We start from the raw sequence: 16,746 nt of genomic DNA, 5'->3' as shown, positions 1-16,746 counted from the left end.
CTTCCCTGCAGAGGTTTTCCAATCAGAATCTCTTACAGCATCTATAGCAGTGTTTCTCAACCTTGGCTACTTTAAGAAGTCCACCCATCTTAAAGTGGCCAAGGTTGAGAAACACTGGCCCATAGGATTTATTTTTATCACGCCTACGCTGTTTTGTACAGTTTCGTTTCTCCTGGTGTCACTATTGTACTGCATTCATTTTATTTCTGTGGGTTGGGTTTCACTAGCACATGCTGTGTCAGCTGCTCCGAGGCAGCTGGCGGGAGGCCGTCCTTAAAAAAAAATCGAAGAAATAAATTAATAAATGCTTTCCTGCTCTCCGTCTCCTGCTTGAGCAGCAGGTGGCAGCCACGGCTGAGGCGGCCTTTCCAGAAATGCATCTTGTGCCCCCTTTGCACCCTTTCCTGCACTGGAGGCCCCACTCCTGGTCATTCGTGTCTTGGCCATCTCCCAAGGGGACCACCAGGTCAAATGACCAAGAAGAGGTTCAAGCTAGACATCGGAGGGAGCTTCCCGACTGTAGGAGCTGTCAGCCACTGGAAGAGGCCATTGGAGATGGAGATGTTCTAGTGGTCCCTAACCTGAGTGGGGGTTGGATTGGATGACCTCTAGGGCCCATCCCAACTCCATGGTTCTGTGAATCCCCCAGTGGCTCTCTAGCCATCTTCTGCCATTCTTCTGCTGCCCTGAGAAGCCCCTGTGAGATGTGAAGGTGGAATCGCGTGCCAGGCCCTTGAGAAATGCCCAATTTCTTATGGGGAGGATGGCCGCAGTAGCAGAGGGCCGGAATGGGTGTGGGGAGGAAGACCACTTGTTGGCTTGAACCCAGGGGCCCTGCAGTAGGTGGGGTAGTGAGAAAGGAATGGATTACAAGTTTCCCAGAGCTTTAAGGGAAATGCCATCTCGGTAGCAAGCAAATGAAACCACCATAACCTCTGGAGTAAATCTACTCGCCCCTGAAGAAGAAAAGATGTTGTGGGATTCACCCTGATCCTGAAATGGCACAAAACCTTGGTGTGGAAATTCCCTTTAGGCCAAAAGGGTTGATATCTGTGTGGTTTAAAGGTTCACTTCAGGTTCTGTGGGGCGTGCCTTCGAGGCTGCACCCCACAAATGGAGAAGTCGGGATCAACCTTGAGCAGGTCTAAGGCTTTTTCCAGGTGAAAATTGCCCTTGAAGTCATTCCAGTTCCCCAGAATTAAAACCTACCCACTCTAGTGTCTCCTCCAAAAGCATGTTTGGGGGACCCCCACGTTTTACACTTTTGTTTGAACATGTTTTAAAAGGCCATGGTATTAAGCTCATTCATAGGGAACGGCACTTGAGGCAAACCCAGCAATTCAGGTTTGCTAATCCAGATTGTAAGAACTCAGCCCTAATGTCACAATGGTGTAAAAGTATTTCCTGCATGGAAGATCAGTCCTTCTCCTCCTCCTCCTCCTTCTCCATAAATGGTGTGCTAATTGTAGATGCCTAATTGTTATTGCTACACAATTTTTACTTGAACAGAAGGCAAAACACACAAAAAATCCGCACAGTAATTATGAGATCAGCAGAGTCTCCCATTCTGCATTTTTTCCACAACCCTTGTCATGTGGCTTATTGCTCTTGTCCAAATATTCCAGAGTTCTTCTTTTCCCCCAGTTCTGGAAATTAGACCTTGTTCTTTACGCTTGTGTTTGCATAGCTTGGCAAGAAAGAAGAGAGCTGAGCATTTAAAACTTGCATTGGGTAAGGAAAATACATACCCTCAAATGTCAAATAAACACCGACACACATACACACGTACTTTCAAACTCACTTCCCGCTTGTTCATCATTTCTTCGTGGCTTTCTGGTGGAAAGCCCAGAAAAGGAGTGGCTTTTCTTTCTTTCTTTCTTTCTTTCATCGTGAGGGTTAACTGCAACTCCCAGTCTGCTTGACGGAATGAGACTCCTCCTTTGCTCACAAAACACCTACCCACCTTTAAATATCCTGTTTTTGATGCTGCTGCTCTGTTTTGTGGCAGGAACCCGAAGAAATGCCTTTCTGGGAGACAGTTCTGGGTGCCCTTGTAGTGGCCCTGCTGGGGGGCCTCTACCTGTCGGGGTTCTTCCGCAAAAGGCGACCCAAAGAACCTCCTTTGGATAAAGGACTCATTCCATGGCTGGGACATGCACTACACTTCAGAAACGACAACGTTGATTTCCTGCAAACCATGCAGAAGAAACATGGGGACATTTTCACCTCGTTGATCGCAGGGCAGTATTTCACTTTTCTGATGGACCCGTTGTCTTTCGGAGCCATTGTCAAGGAAGCGAGAGCCAAGCTGGATTTTATTTCATTTGCGTCCCAACTTGTCCTCAAAGTGTTTAAGTTTGAGTCCTCTGAAATGACTCATAAGATCATAGACACCTCCAGCACAAAGAATCTTAAGGGAGATGGGCTGGTGGTCATGACACAAGCCATGATGGACGGTTTGCAGATGGTCCTGCTTCACTGCCATGGATCCTCCAAAGGAGAAAAGTCTTGGAAACAAGATGGATTGTTCCACTTTTGCTACAACACAGTCTTCAGGGCTGGCTATCTTGCTTTGTATGGAAATGAACCCACTCAGGGTGGAAAAGAGGAAGAGAAAGCCAGGCAACAAGACCTGAATCACACCGAAGAGGTCTATGTAGAATTTCGCAAATATGACAAATTGTTTCCGCGCTTTTCTTATTCCTTGCTGACTCTTGCGGAAAGGATCCAAGTGAAGAAACTGTGGAACTACTTCTGGGACGTGCTTTCGATGAAGAACGTGTACCAGAAGGACAACATTAGCAGATGGATAAGCGACCAGGGACAGCAGCTAGCTGAGTCTGGGGTACCAGAACATATGCAGGACCGGTTTATGTTTCTGCTCCTCTGGGCAGCACAAGGTAACACTGGTCCAGCCTCCTTCTGGCTTCTTGTGTACCTTATGAAAAATCCCAAAGCCATGGAAGAGGTGAAGAAAGAAATAGAGGAGGTCGTGCAAAATTCCGGTCAGGAAGCGGCCTCCAAAGAGAAGTTGCTCAATGTCACCAAAGAGATGTTAAGCCAGACCCCGATCCTGGACAGCACGGTAGAAGAGACCTTGAGAATGGCGACAGCCCCTATGTTGATCAGGTTGGTGATGGAAGACATGGACATCAAGCTCAGCAATGGAAGGTCGTACATGCTGCGCAAAGGAGACAAAATTGGCCTTTTCCCCTATTTGTCTGCCCACATGGATCCAGAAATCCACCATGAGCCTCATGTTTTCAAATACGACCGGTTCCTCAGTCAAAATGGCAACAAAAAAGAATTCTATAAGAACGGGGAAAAGGTGAAATATTTCACTATGCCTTGGGGGGCAGGGACCTCCATATGCCCTGGACGTTTCTTTGCGACCAATGAAATCAAACTTTTTGCCTTTCTGATTCTCACATACTTCGATGTGGAGCTGATAAATCAGGAGGAGGAAGTTCCTCCAATAAACAAGACCCGCTATGGATTTGGCGTGATGCAGCCCTCATGGGACATCCAGTTTAGGTACCGATACCGCTTCTAAAGGCTTGTGTGGGGTAGGCTGTGATCTGAACACAAACATCTGAGATAGCCAGGAAATTTCACCGGTGACCTGGTTTATCTTAAATCTTACTTTCCCACTGTAATGGAGTTAGCTGGGGGGGGAGGGTTAACCTCTTCTTTTTCTTTTGCACACTTAAGCTGTTGGGGAAATACCAACACATATGAGAGATTTTGCTCATGCTTCCTAGTGATCTTTCAAGCTCAGGCTTTTGTTGATAGATCTGCAGGAAATACCCTCTATAAAAACACAGAAGCCTTAATGAAATTAACTGTCCAAAGGGGTTTTATTTCTTTCTTTTTCTGTAAAATGTCAGCTTCCTAAAAAATGCTTTTTCTAAAGTGCATTAGAGCCAGCATGTTAGTGTACAGAGGCTGAGTTTTGTCCTCCATTTATCTGAAGTTCCTGGGTAAATTTGCTAAGGAGCTGATGAAGACTGAGAAGAAGCTACACTGGAGGTGCTAAGTGAGGAGCACAGCGGAATTCCCAACAGTTCATTACTGCTTTGTGTGTACCTAGCAGCTATCTTAATTCTAACTCTCCTGAGTCTCAATCTTTGATGCCATAAAGAATAAATACCTTGATAACCTAATAAACTGAAAATCGTGCCTAGAGTGCCTTGTTTTTATCAAATGGGTGCAAGCCAGCTTGGAGAAGGTGGAGGAAACATGAAGGAAACAGAACTTTGCCCATGGTAAAGTTGATCAAAATTGCAATCTCACTGACCCACTGGAAACTTGGCAATAACAAGGCAATTGCATACTTGGATCCTGCTTCTTTGTTTTCCCACAGAAAGCCTAGAAAAGGGAAGGAAATATCCATCTCTCTGTTGTATGTTTTTCAAGTCACACTCAAGACCACCCAAAAACACAAAGCTTTCTAGATCTATTCATGGAGAAAATCTGCCTATGGGTTCACTAAGAGCTGACACCGGCTTGATAGCACAGAATCAATCAATCAATCCTAGATTTATATTTATTCTTTCTATTTCACCATTGTAAGAGTTACCTTTTTCCATTAGACCCCAAGGCACCCAGCCCAGACCTCTGTTTCCAAGTGAATTCTGTTGCTCTTGATTGCAGAGATTAATCCTACTTCCACAGCTCATGGCTGTTGGCCAACTTATTCCAAAATAGAAGGGGCGGTGAAATGAATCTGTTCTTTAAATCAAACAAATGAGAAGAACAAAGCCTAGAGCTAAACAATACAAGCAACAGGGAAGTGAAGCAGAACTGAGTCCATCAGTTAAAGGGAGGGGTGGAAGAAAGTTTTTCAGCTGAAAGCTGCAACTGTGTTGCTGCTGATTATAAGCTATAAAATATATTACAGTCAATTCTGAATGCCCCATCCAGCGGTGATAAGGCCAAAATGTTGACCAAGTGATCCTGCTCTTAATCCTATGCTGCAAAAGCAACACGAAAACGTCCTTGTGCAGATATACTTTGAGTCACCATGTTGCTTTAGTAGGTCCTCCTCCAAGAAGTGGGTTAGACTACATGTTCTCTGAGGTCCCTTCAAACTCTGGGATTCTGCGATAAGCTCTGTTGCTCTCACGTAGCAGATCTGAAGCAATTCTGGATTTTATCTCACTTTATAGTTTGCTCTACCCAGCCGTGCAATTCAAGGGCAAATTTAAAGTGCATCATTCCTTCCCACAACATATGGGCCTGTTCTACATGGCGGAAGTGGGGCTGGAATAAAATGACTTTCTCCTCCCCCCCACTTCCCCAAGTCCACATTTATCTGCACAAAGCAAGCTTTGATTGTGCTGTCAATAAGCTATTTAGGGATGAGAGAAAAAGCTGTAGAAGAGGGGTTTGCCCATCTGCCAATTTCCCTGTACGTGATCCAATTGTCTCCCTCCTCCTGTAATAGAGTCGGTTCCAAGGCCTCGTGACATATGATCTTTATTAAAAGAAAAGTTTAACAAAGCAGCACTGTGATCCTATGCAGAAGGCATGCATTTAAGAAAGGCACTTCATTTCCACAATATACAAAAGTTGTTGTAACCCAGATGCTGATTTTAAAAATAAAACCTTGACGTGATCTTTCTCCCTCCCTCCCTCCCTCCTCAAAATTGAACAGGACATGCTGAAATTGATGGCATTTTTTAAAACACAGAAGGGTTCGGGGAAGGCTCCTCTCTGTGACCTACAGCTCACATCCATACCTGTGACATGAACATTACTGTTAATAGACCAAAGTTATATATTCCATGACAATATCCACCCTATCTGTGTTGACCTAGGAAAAATAGCCAGTTTTGAAATTCAGAACTCAACAGGCTGTAGTTTATTTTCAAAGAAACAAAGATGGGAGAGTGTATAGGGTTGCTCAGGCAAATGAACTTTTTAAAGTTAGATTATGAGAACTGCTTTTAAATACCTGAGCTACCATTGCTATTTGCACTCTCGATAACCTTTTACTGAATTGGCATCTGTTATTGCTCATTCTAAATATAATAGGCACAATTCATTCATACCACTTACAAACCAACAGTACTTTCATGGAAACCCAGTGAAATTGGAAGAGACCGGATGATCCACCACAATTTGATTATTAAAAAATGCCACAATATATGTGAGGGTCCTCATTTCCATTAGCATATATTGTGAGGATTGGTTTTATTTACTTTTGACTTTTTGCAGTTATTAAATACAGGAAAGACTGTCCAGGATGGGTAAATCTCTTAAACTACTGTATGAAAGTTTCCCCCCCGCCCTTAATCTATGGAAGTTATGTATTTAACTTCATTTATTTACTTTCCCATTTTGTGCGATAAAAGTAATCAAAAGGAGGGTTGGTGATAAAATGCTGCTACAAGAAGATTTTGTTTGAAGGATACTTAAAAGAACAAAGCAACTCCAAGGTTACCACCACTAGCAAATGTTAAAATAATTAATCTACGACAAATGTTTTTTTTGATTACAGCATTTATTTACTGCGGCTTAAAGCCACACAGATTAATAGGTAGTCTGGCTTCTTAAATGATGGGAAAATCAAAAGGTTCCCAGTAATTTAATTTTTCTATTCTACTGGGCTATTTTTTTTTTAAGTCAACACTAGGAAGAAATATAGATTGTTACTTCAGATATTTGAAAGTAGCAGAACTTGAACACAGCAAATAAATACCTTTGAACTAGGAGCAGAAGCGTTGTGGAATATCTTGACTGCCAACTAGATTCCAATTGTGACAGATAATCCCTATGGGAAATAACCAAGTTCATTGCAAAGGAGCAAGTAATCAACTCAATTCTTTGTCTGGAAGACAACATGCATCACACCTCTGGCGGTGAAGTAAAGGCCCTCCGCACACTCTCAGGTAAGACTATGAAAGATTTTCCTATGTGGATGAATCTGTTTAGTAATGGAAATTACGCATGGAAGGGATATTTTGACTCTCCAGCAATAGTGTCCTTGGTGTGCTGAGATTCTTCTGGGGTCCTGATTGAGAGAGGGGAAATTCTTTCTCCACCTCATGCACAAAGAAGGCCACTTTTGTGTTCCAGCTACAACCTGCCCTACCGTGACTGGCCGTATAAGGGGTGAAACATGACTCTCCTGCTTCTTGTGAAGTTTTTGAACCAGTCCACTTTCTCACCCTCAATGGGACCGTGCAAGGGGTTCTGCTGTGTTCCCGTTGGCTCAGGAGCTCTGAAGTGAAGGTGACAAGAACCTCTGGTTTACGTTTTCCTTTTGAAAGAATAATGTAATTCTTTGAAATGCAGAGCTGGTAGGTTGCAAAAAGGCCTACATACAACCTGGCTAGCTAAAAAGAGCAGGCTCCTTATAAGTCAGGAGGAACGCCACGTATGGTATGATTGCTGCAGGAAACTGCAGAACATTTCAATTTTAGTTTAGATTATGATTATTCTTAGCATGGAATTTAATTACGTTATTGTCAAAGTATTCTTGTGTATCTTCATCTGGGGCGTTTCCATGTTAAAAGTCAGGGCTCTAAGGCATCAAAACTTATCCAACATTATGAACTAACATCTGGTGTTTAGGCTGTCTTTTATTGAAGACTGAAGGCTCCCTAATGCAGAGCATTTCCATTCCTAATAAAATGAGCCTTTCTTGGCACCTCTGAAAGATTCCTACTGAATGCAGAGGTGCATTTGGGGAAAAAGGTGGCAAAAGGAAGATAAATTAACCATGAGCTCATCTTCCATTTTTCACAGAATGATTGTAAGGTTCATGGATAAGTGCATGCCCAACTGATGTGGAACTTGGATAGAAAATATTGTGTAGAATATTCTTCCCTTCCAGCCTTTGCCAAAGGATCTGAAACAGATTCTTCATTAATATTTCCTTTTTTTGAAAAAAAAAAATAACCCAGAGATTTCATAAGTCCCTCTGGGGGTTGAATACATCTTTAAATTGCTTTTGAAACAGTGAAGTCTTTCATGTTTAAGATAACCCTGTGTACAGCCTACTTTCACTTTCTATCGATTAATCCAGAATTGTTCCATTTTGTCATGGCAATGTGAGAGGAACATCACTGTAGAATAAATAAAATGCATCCATGTGTTGTGACTGTGGTCTCTTCTTTTCCCTGGTTATTGGAAACATCTAAACAAACCTGATGCTCAGCAATCTGCATCTTAAAAATCATTGCTTTTTGGATCAGAAATCAGAAAATATAATAAAGTAGATATCCAAAACTCAGCACTGACATTCACAGGAGTCCGTGAATCATGGACAGCTAGAGAGATTGAATGTAGGTTCCATTTGCTACACAGCCGTTACACCATACTTTGAACAGAGTAGTGCCCTTTTCCTCTCTCGTGCAGCCACAAAATTCCTCAGCTTGGTGGTGGAGAAAGTAACTGTGGCTTGTTGGTGTTCATCCAAGCCAGTCTCTTGCAACCATGAAGACTGAAGACATTCTGTTGCTGTTGGTCTTCTCCTGAAAGGAAACAGAACACTGAGGTTGAAGCACTACTGAATAAGAAAAACCAAAATCTTTCTTGCTTTTTCCAAAAAAAGAGCTTTCAAGGTCTATGAGAGGAAGAAGCCGAGTTAAATCATCTAGGCCTTATACTTAGCCTTGGCTTCATATTACACTGTGTTGTGAGAGAAACTTCAGCTTGGTGGAGGAGGACACATTCCATCCAGAGCCCCATTTACAAGGAAGTCAGGGAGGAGGACCAGGGCAGCCAACAGAGATGGACACTGTTAGACGAGGTGGGACAATGTCCTGGGACTGGACAGTGCTGCTACTGTTGGGCCACTCTCAAGAGCCCCTTCAAGAGCTCCAGAGCTGCCTATCTCTAAGCCACTGGACCTTCAAAGAGCTAGAATAAGTCTTCTCTCAAATAAATAAGCCCAAGCGATCCCTTATAGCCTCACTGCACTTGATTGTTACTATTAAGGGATTCTTGGTTGGAGAACAGACATTAACTGAGGTAATCTGGGGTGCAGAGGACAGAAGAAAATCAGCAACGTGAAAGAGGAACCCTGAGGTCTTCTCACCATGGATTAAAGGAAAGTGTGCTTTGGAGAAAGTTGATGGCACCCCCAGAAAGGCCAGCATAACATTTGTTGAGTCGGATTTTGTCTCGTTTGACAAGCCTTCCAAAGTCCCAGGCAGCATCGGAGCTGATGGGATATTCGGCACTCAGCCTGAAAACAGAGAGGAAGGAAGAGTTTTAATTCTCTTGGGTGGACACCTAACCTCAATTCTGCCCCTCTCCATTGTTAGCACAGGAAAACACCAAGAGACCTCTTCCTCCTCTTGACTCTGCATTTATTAATGACATTTATATTTGTTTTCAGTCCTGGTCAGCCTTGTCTTTGTCAAGGAAATTCAACCAGAATTCTCTGCCCTCCCATCCCTCCTGGCGTGATGTTAAGCAGAAGGGGAGGGAAAAGGAGAAACAGTGCCACTCTTTAGGGAAACCACAGCAGAATGATAGCAGACCAGGGACTGGAGGGGAGGCCGATGTTCACATCATCCTGAAATATCCAGTGGGGTCCATGCTAATCCCATTCACCACTGATCACCTGACTTCACCTCTGATGTGATGGGTGGTAAAGAGTAACAGAGATTACATACTTTTCATCTGCCACTGGATGCTGCTGGTTGATATAAAGGTGTGTGAGAAAGACCTTGGGAGCTGGGCAAAGAGATGCTGCGTAGGGAACAGTCAGATAAGAGAGGGCATAGCCTGGCACTGCATAGTGGGCGGAACAAAAGACTCAGAAGGGATCCTCCCTAGCTTCTCGGGCTGTAAAGGAGACAACGGGAGAATTGTACTTTCAGACTTGCAAAATTCTGTTAATGTAGCCTTACAATAAAGTAGAATTAGCTCATCTGGTCATGTTTCCTGTCTGGTCCACCTGGGAAGGCTGACAGTTTAAGGCGGGAAGCAGTACAGGTAGTCCCCAGTTTAAAAACAAGTTCCATTCCCAAGGTCTGTCCTTAAGTCAAATTTGTATGTAAGCCGGAATAGTATTATTGCATAATACTGTATAAGTAGTATTGTGTATTTAACTCAAATTTTGCTACAAGAGGCTCTGTTCTTAACTATGGGTAACCCAGGCGTTCTTAACCTGGGGACCACCTGTATTTCAAGCTTAGTATAGTGAAGGACAAGTTAAGCCAGTCTCATGCTTAGGCTGGTGAGAGACAACATCATGAGGCATGGCAGAACAAAGAGGCTGTTAGGGCATTTTTGTGCCATAGTTAGACCCAAGTGAAGATAGAGCTTTTGCCTCCTATTTCCAACTGTTGTTTTTCAGGCCAGCTCTGCCTTCTTCATCCTTCCAGACTGTCCTCTCAGACTCTTCAAGGTTGGCCTTATTTGCTTTCCCCCCACATCGTCAAGGACTTCTTCAGTCCATCTTCACCACCACCACTACCACCACCACTTATCTTTGTCCTTTGTTCCTTCTTGCAGCCTTATCTGCTCTGCCTCTATCATTGGCTGATCTTTGATTCTATTGATCTTTGATTTACCACCAACTGTCAGGGACCTGCAAATCACATAATCAGAAGTAGTAAAATCTAAGCCCACTTAGACCTGCCTGCTGGTAACCTGTATTCTTTTATTATGCTCAGCCCTTCTGAGGTTTTACTCACCTCCTACTCTCCTATAAAACGAGTTAAACTGGGCGCTTTGCTGTGATGCCAGGTGGCAGTTTAGTTTGTTTGAAAAGAAGGCTAGACAAATTCATGGCAAGCCAAGCTTTTGATGGCTGCTTCCTACTTGCAGAACAACAAGCAGCAGATCTTAAATACCAGCTGATGAGAAGCAGCTGCTGCAGAGGAGGATCTCTGCTTGGGGGCCCTGGAAAGCATCTGGATAGCCTCTGGGTGAGCCTGAAAACAACTGGATCGGCACTGGCCCTGATTCAGCCTCAGAACTTTTCTTATGTCATTCCTATTCATTTTACAAAAGAGACACTTTGGTGTAGTGGTTAAGGCATCAAGCCAGAAACCAGGAGGTGGTGAGTTCTAGTCCCACATTAGGCACAAAGCCAGCTGGCTGACCTTGGGCCAGTCCCTCTCTCTCAGCCCTAGGAAGGAGGCAATGGCAACCCACTTCCAAAAACTCTTGCCAAGAAAACTGCAGGGATTAGTCCAGGCAGTTGCCAGGGATCAAAAACTGACTTGAAGGTGCACACGCATTCATTTTACAGGTGGGGCCCTCCCAAAAGGCAGCAAGATTGCCTACAGCTATAAAAAACACGTCTGCCCCAACTGTATCAACTCGCCTCTCCTAGAACAGGTAAGCTGCAAAGCTGCTTATCTGCCAGCATGCCTCTTGCTCCAAGGCTCTAGTGGAGTGGTAGAGTGGAGATAATGTTGGACTAGGAGTGGGGAGACCCAGGTTCTAGTCTACCTTCAGCCTTAGACGCTCCCTGGCTGACTTTGGACCAATCACTGCCACTCAGCCTGACCTCCCTCACAGGGTTGTTATGGTGGGGAAAAATAGGGTGAGGGAAGGCTACATGTGCCACCTCAGGTTCCTGAATGAAAGGCAAGATATAAATTTAGTAAATAAAGCAAAGCCGATCTGGAATGTTCCACAAAATGGGGCGGAGAGAGAGGAAACTCAGCCTATATAATGTATTAGACAGTTGGCTCATAAATGGTGTCCCTCTGTTCTCCTTACTAATAATACTTTCAAAATACCTTTATCTCAATAAATACATCTTCACGGACAGATTACTTTTTATACACCATGTATTATCAAAGCATCAACACAGGTCCTTTCTGAAATGTTGGCAGATGCAGGAACTAGGATTTACTGCTGCCCAATGGGATGGAAATGAAACAGAGTAGTACTGAATTCATGGACTGGATCGTTCCATTAGAGGGGAAGGAATGGTACTTTGGAATGCTCCTTTACATCAAATGTGCCCAGCAAAGAAACTTTCTTCCTAAGGGTGGAATCCTTAGGCTTCTAGGAAAGGCATTTTGTGTTCTTGTGATGAACACAGGGGAGAACTAAAAAAAAAAAAAATTAAAACAGTAAAGGAGTCTACTGGCCAAGGGTGCACCGGGAGGTCAGAAAAGTCAAGATGGCAGCCATGGCCATGCAATCAAAGCCTCACCCTCTTTACATGGCCATTTTTTACCATGCAATTGAAGCCCCATCCCCTTTTATTATGACATATACAAGGGGATGGGCTTCAACTGTGTGGTCACAGCTGCCATCTGATCTCTTTGATCCCCCAGTCCTCAAGATGCTCCTGTTACTGTCCCATTGTGTCCAGAAGATGGAACACCTTCTGCTTGGCATGGAAGGGGAAACCCATTTCTTCCTTCTGGTCTTAAATCAAGGAATAGGATCAATTAGTAGGCAGGACTTTGCTCTAGAAGATATAATGAAGGAAAAACCGTAGGATACAAATCTGTTTCCTTAGCTGCTAGAGGCCAAGGAGCAATTATTCAAACCCATTAAACTGCAAACTTGTGTTGTGTTTCTTCTCCCAACATCCTTCTGATAGTGTCTCCAGACTAGCCATGCTCCATTGGGTGTTCCACTAATTCTGGTGGTCTAGTCACACATGCAAGAAGCAGACAACATCTGGAATACTGTGTCCTATTTGGTCACCACATTTCAAAAAGGATGCTAAGATCTCTTCTCTGCACTGGAAAGAGTGCAGAAAAGAGCAAAAAATGTGGTGAGGGACTGGGAAGCTAAATCCTATGAAGAACGGTTAGAGAAACTGGGTATGTTTAGCCTAAAGAAGAGAAAGGTGGGGGGAGACTTAAGTGCAGTCTTCCAATCCTCAAAGGGCTATTCCAGAGAAGAGGTTGTGGATGTATTCTCCATGGTGCCCAAGGGTAGGACAAAAACCAACAGATGGAAGCTTTACAGAGAGAGATCCAGACTCGAAATACAGAGGAATTTCCCAACCGTGAGAGCTATGAAACAGTGGAACAGCCTGCCCCTGGAGTCATGGGGGCTCCATCACTGGTGGTTTTCAAACAAAGGTTAGATAGCCATCTGTCTGGGATGGTCTGAGGATTCCTGTCCTCTGCAGAAGGTTGGAGTAGAAGACTTCTATGGTCACTTCCAAACCTAAGATTCTGTGATTCTGTAAACAGAAGCTTAGGTTGACTTACATGATGAAAGCCGTCACGCCAATCGCCCAGATGTCTGTCTGTGGGACAGCTCCCTTATCAGATAGGAGTTCTGAAGCTAAAAACACACATTTGTATTAGGAAAGTTTCCTGCCTTAACACTGATATGCACCTGATTCATGGACATTTGGGGAATCAAATGTAATGCAACCCACCCCCAAATGTTCTGACCTACAAGAGGAGGTATCCTTCTATAGCTGACCAGGCATGCTGCAGCAAAAAGGCTCAAGTTAAAACCTTGGGACTCTTAACTGAAGAACCTAGATAGCAGGATTGAGAGAACAGTAGATCTTAGTATTTAGCAACTTTTCTTCCTTATCAAGAAAGGTTCTGGCCAACTCAGAGCAAGTGGAATTAAATAATATCTGATTACCCTTTGTCCCTCTTTCACTGTGCCAAACTTGTGTTGCTTGGATTTGCTGATAAGGCATTTCTTGATTGTTCATCAGCTGTACTCACCCATAGTTTCCACAAAATCTGTGCATCCATCCAAGGTTATGATTTGGTCTGGCATGTAGAACTGTGCATTGCCAAAGTCCAAAAGCTTCAGCAGGTTTGGCTCAACAATAATCATATTTTCAGATCTTAGATCCAGATGTAGGATGTCCTGCTTGTGAAGGTACTCAACGGCGTTGAGAATCTGCCAGAGGTAGTCTCTGACTTGCACCTCTGAATAGGAAGACCTAGGAAAGAGAAGCTGGTAAAAACATGGGGCTCACAGGTTCCCCAAAAGTTAGACTTTGGTTTGATATGTATCAGCCCAGGGATGGCAAGAAATCCTTGACTGAAATCAGTCTCAATGGATATGTCCAGACAGTGCTGGGTGGGATGAATGCAAATGGAATTCTACAGGAAAAGGGCTGTTTTTAAAATTATCCAGAGCTGTTGTGAATCAAAGTGCTCAAGATTTTTTTTTGTTTTGGTAATTTTAAAACAAAACTTTCTGAAACATTGAATTTGACAGAAGCACATGTGATTTGCCCACGTTGTTATGATTTTTTAGTTTTCCTGAGCCAACTTTTTCTAAGAAACCGACATGATATTAACATAAGATATGGAAAATCATGAACCAAGCAAGGGTTAGGATTCGGGTTAAGGACTAGATGGCATCTGAAGTTCCTTCCATCTCTATGATGCTATGAAGTAGCAGTTCGGCCAAATACAGGCCACCATGTGGCAGGAAGCTCCTCAATATTTTATTGTTCAGTTGGCTAATTCTTTTTCCTAACTTAACAAAACTGCTTTTGACCTTTTACTGGAAACTGTAGACAATATAAAATTAGTGTCACAGCATCACCAAAAAGGGAGGTTTTATACCCCACACACCTCTATACCATGCATAAATCTTACTGATGTCATGTACTGTCTGAAGTCTTTAACCTGAACTAAACATGGCTTTGGCACCAAAATATGAAATGGAAGAGGATGAGGAGGAAGAAAGAGAAGAAAGGAGAAGGAGGAGAAGACAAGAAAAAGGAGAAGGAGAGAGAAGAGAAAAAAAGAAGAGGGAGAAGAAGCAGCAGCAGCAGCAGACAGCTTATAGCTTTAGTTGGTTGAAATATAAGAAATATACCTATTTACCTTCCAGCTAAGGCATGAAGGAGCTCGGGCCCCACGCAAAGTTCCACAATCAGTACAAGATGGCGTGGACTCACATAGGCGCCCTGCAGTTGTCCTATGTTGGTGTGGTGGAGTTTTCGCAGGATCTGATACTCCTGGAGTACGGCTTCTTTCTCTTCTTGCCTGTAGGGGATGATTTTGGCTGCCAAAGGATTTCCACTGAACTTCTCTCGGCATTGTTTGATGATGCTGAAACGTCCTCTGTTTCATGGAGGAAAGACATCACCATTCAGAGTGCTTTTGCTACTAAAATCCTAAAAAGCTTGGGGTTAAACTCCATGAAGGAGCAGCTGCTCCTCTATTTGCCTTTTGGGACCCCAAGAACTTCACTCTCTCCAGGTGTCCTCATCTAGTGTGGCCAGGTGATAGATACCAGAGAAAAGGCCTTTTTGATGGTGGTTGTAATGGAAGGAATGTGCAAGGAGGATACTGGAATGGAGGATGAAGGTTATCAGGAGGAAGGGGGAGCATTCCTGGAGGGGTTACAGAACAAGCACTTCCTCAGCCCGCAGCAGGACCATGAGAAGGTGAAGAAGCTGAGGCTGGCCCCTCCCTAGAGTCTCACAGGGTATAGCCACTAGTTGCTTTAGCACAGATTTAGTCTGGCGAGATTTTGTCTATTAGGTGCAAGCTAATAAGGGAACTGGACTGGATTGCCTCGTTGTTCTTCTTGGGCTGGGCCTGAAAGTGGTACCCCATCTGTGCTAGTCCTCCTCTGATAGTTTCCTCTGGGACCTACATTATAATCTTTTCAGCTCCTTGTTTTCCCTTTCCTAGGACTGTTAAGAACCATTTTGTATTTAGAACTTAACTAGCTTGATTTTTTTGCTGCACCGTTTTCTCTTACCTGTTGTGCTGCTTTCAGTATAGGTTCTTATATTGTTTCATGCTGTTCTTATATGGTCTCTTTGTTTTACTTACTCATTACATATTATGCACAGAACTGTATAAAAGAACTGTGAGTAAATTGAAGCTTCAGGACTGACCTGATTATTTCCTCAACGTCTTTTCCTCTCCCATATCATAAATACAAAATGGTGAGTTATTTGTTGGGCAGAATCTGGAAGTTTCATCTTTGGTTCTTTAATTCCAGCCCAACCCAGAAGCCCGCATTACCAATAGAACTTTCAGCCACAACATCCACTCCCTGGAAATCTTTGGAAAGCTACAACTTTTTTGCATCATTCTTTTCCATGCGACATGTTCATGCTGCATTTCTTCCAACATGCAGATACTGCATTCCTTTTCACATGTTTGAAAGCTACCTTCTAGCTTTGGTTCTAGGCGCATGCATGTGCATGCACATGCACCTTTAGGTACAGGGTGTACCTAAAGTCAGGACCCAGAAACAATTTATTATATAAATTACTTTAAATATTTGAATCCATTGTCATTTTCTTCTAAACCCTTCTGTACTCATTTGATGCATGACCTTTGAACATTCTTAAGTACAGTATATTTCCTCTGGGAAAAAATATTAATTAAGAAAACATATTATCATTGGCCAATAGGGCCAGATTTTTGGTCCATCCTGTATGAATGAATGAATGAATGAATGAATGAATGAATGAATGAATGAATGAATGAATGTATGTATGTATGTATGTATGTATATCCCTCTTAAAGAAAAAGCAGCATATAAGAGCAATTTCCAATTCCCAATTTTTGATTTTCTCCTTTTCTCTGCAAACTGTTTCCTTTTTAGGAAGCACTGTTCATTATCTCTAGTCCAGGTAGCCAGCCAGTTTACTCTCAAGATTCACAGTTCATAGGATGGATAAATAGAAAAAAAATTGTGCCATTGTTTATATAATTTTTGAACAAACAGAACTATCTGAATAAGCCTTTAGACTACCAAGCACAGCCACATCTGATTATTCTTTGGAAACATTTCTAGACAGCCAGATAGATTTACTGAAGGTCTGGCCTTCAAAAGGGGGGGGGGGTTCTTCTTTAT

The 16,746-nt window shown here is 43.1% G+C and overlaps 2 protein-coding genes across 2 annotated transcripts in view; one reads left to right on the top strand and one right to left on the bottom strand.

The window, feature by feature from the left end:
• Window positions 1-1,956: 1,956 nt before the first annotated feature.
• LOC103051222 (5-beta-cholestane-3-alpha,7-alpha-diol 12-alpha-hydroxylase-like) lies at window positions 1,957-4,185 on the top strand. Its single transcript, XM_007442796.4, has one exon. The coding sequence runs from the start codon at window positions 2,021-2,023 to the stop codon at window positions 3,551-3,553; it is 1,533 nt and encodes a 510-aa protein (XP_007442858.1). The 5' UTR covers window positions 1,957-2,020; the 3' UTR covers window positions 3,554-4,185.
• A 1,462-nt stretch (window positions 4,186-5,647) lies between these two features.
• OBSCN (obscurin, cytoskeletal calmodulin and titin-interacting RhoGEF) overlaps window positions 5,648-16,746 on the bottom strand; it is a 220,370-nt gene continuing 209,271 nt past the window's right edge. Inside the window, exons 109-113 of the mRNA XM_088150514.1 lie at window positions 14,751-14,990; window positions 13,629-13,852; window positions 13,152-13,227; window positions 9,047-9,196; window positions 5,648-8,480 (exon numbers count right to left, since the gene is read on the bottom strand). Coding sequence (XP_088006640.1) covers window positions 8,306-8,480; window positions 9,047-9,196; window positions 13,152-13,227; window positions 13,629-13,852; window positions 14,751-14,990 — 865 coding nt within the window. The 3' untranslated portion in view covers window positions 5,648-8,305. The remainder of the gene's footprint in view (window positions 8,481-9,046; window positions 9,197-13,151; window positions 13,228-13,628; window positions 13,853-14,750; window positions 14,991-16,746) is intronic.

The sequence above is a fragment of the Python bivittatus genome, unplaced genomic scaffold (genome assembly GCF_059951505.1).
Source record: "Python bivittatus isolate LINGU-HERP-01145 unplaced genomic scaffold, Pbiv_v1 ctg000610_np1212, whole genome shotgun sequence".
Lineage (NCBI taxonomy): Eukaryota > Metazoa > Chordata > Lepidosauria > Squamata > Pythonidae > Python > Python bivittatus.
This window is presented reverse-complemented; position numbering and strand designations above follow the sequence as displayed.

What these genes read in the sequence shown, in the direction of transcription:
- LOC103051222 (XM_007442796.4), top strand. Translation starts at nt 2,021, where the DNA reads ATGCCTTTCTGGGAGACAGTTCTGGGTGCCCTTGTAGTGGCCCTGCTG.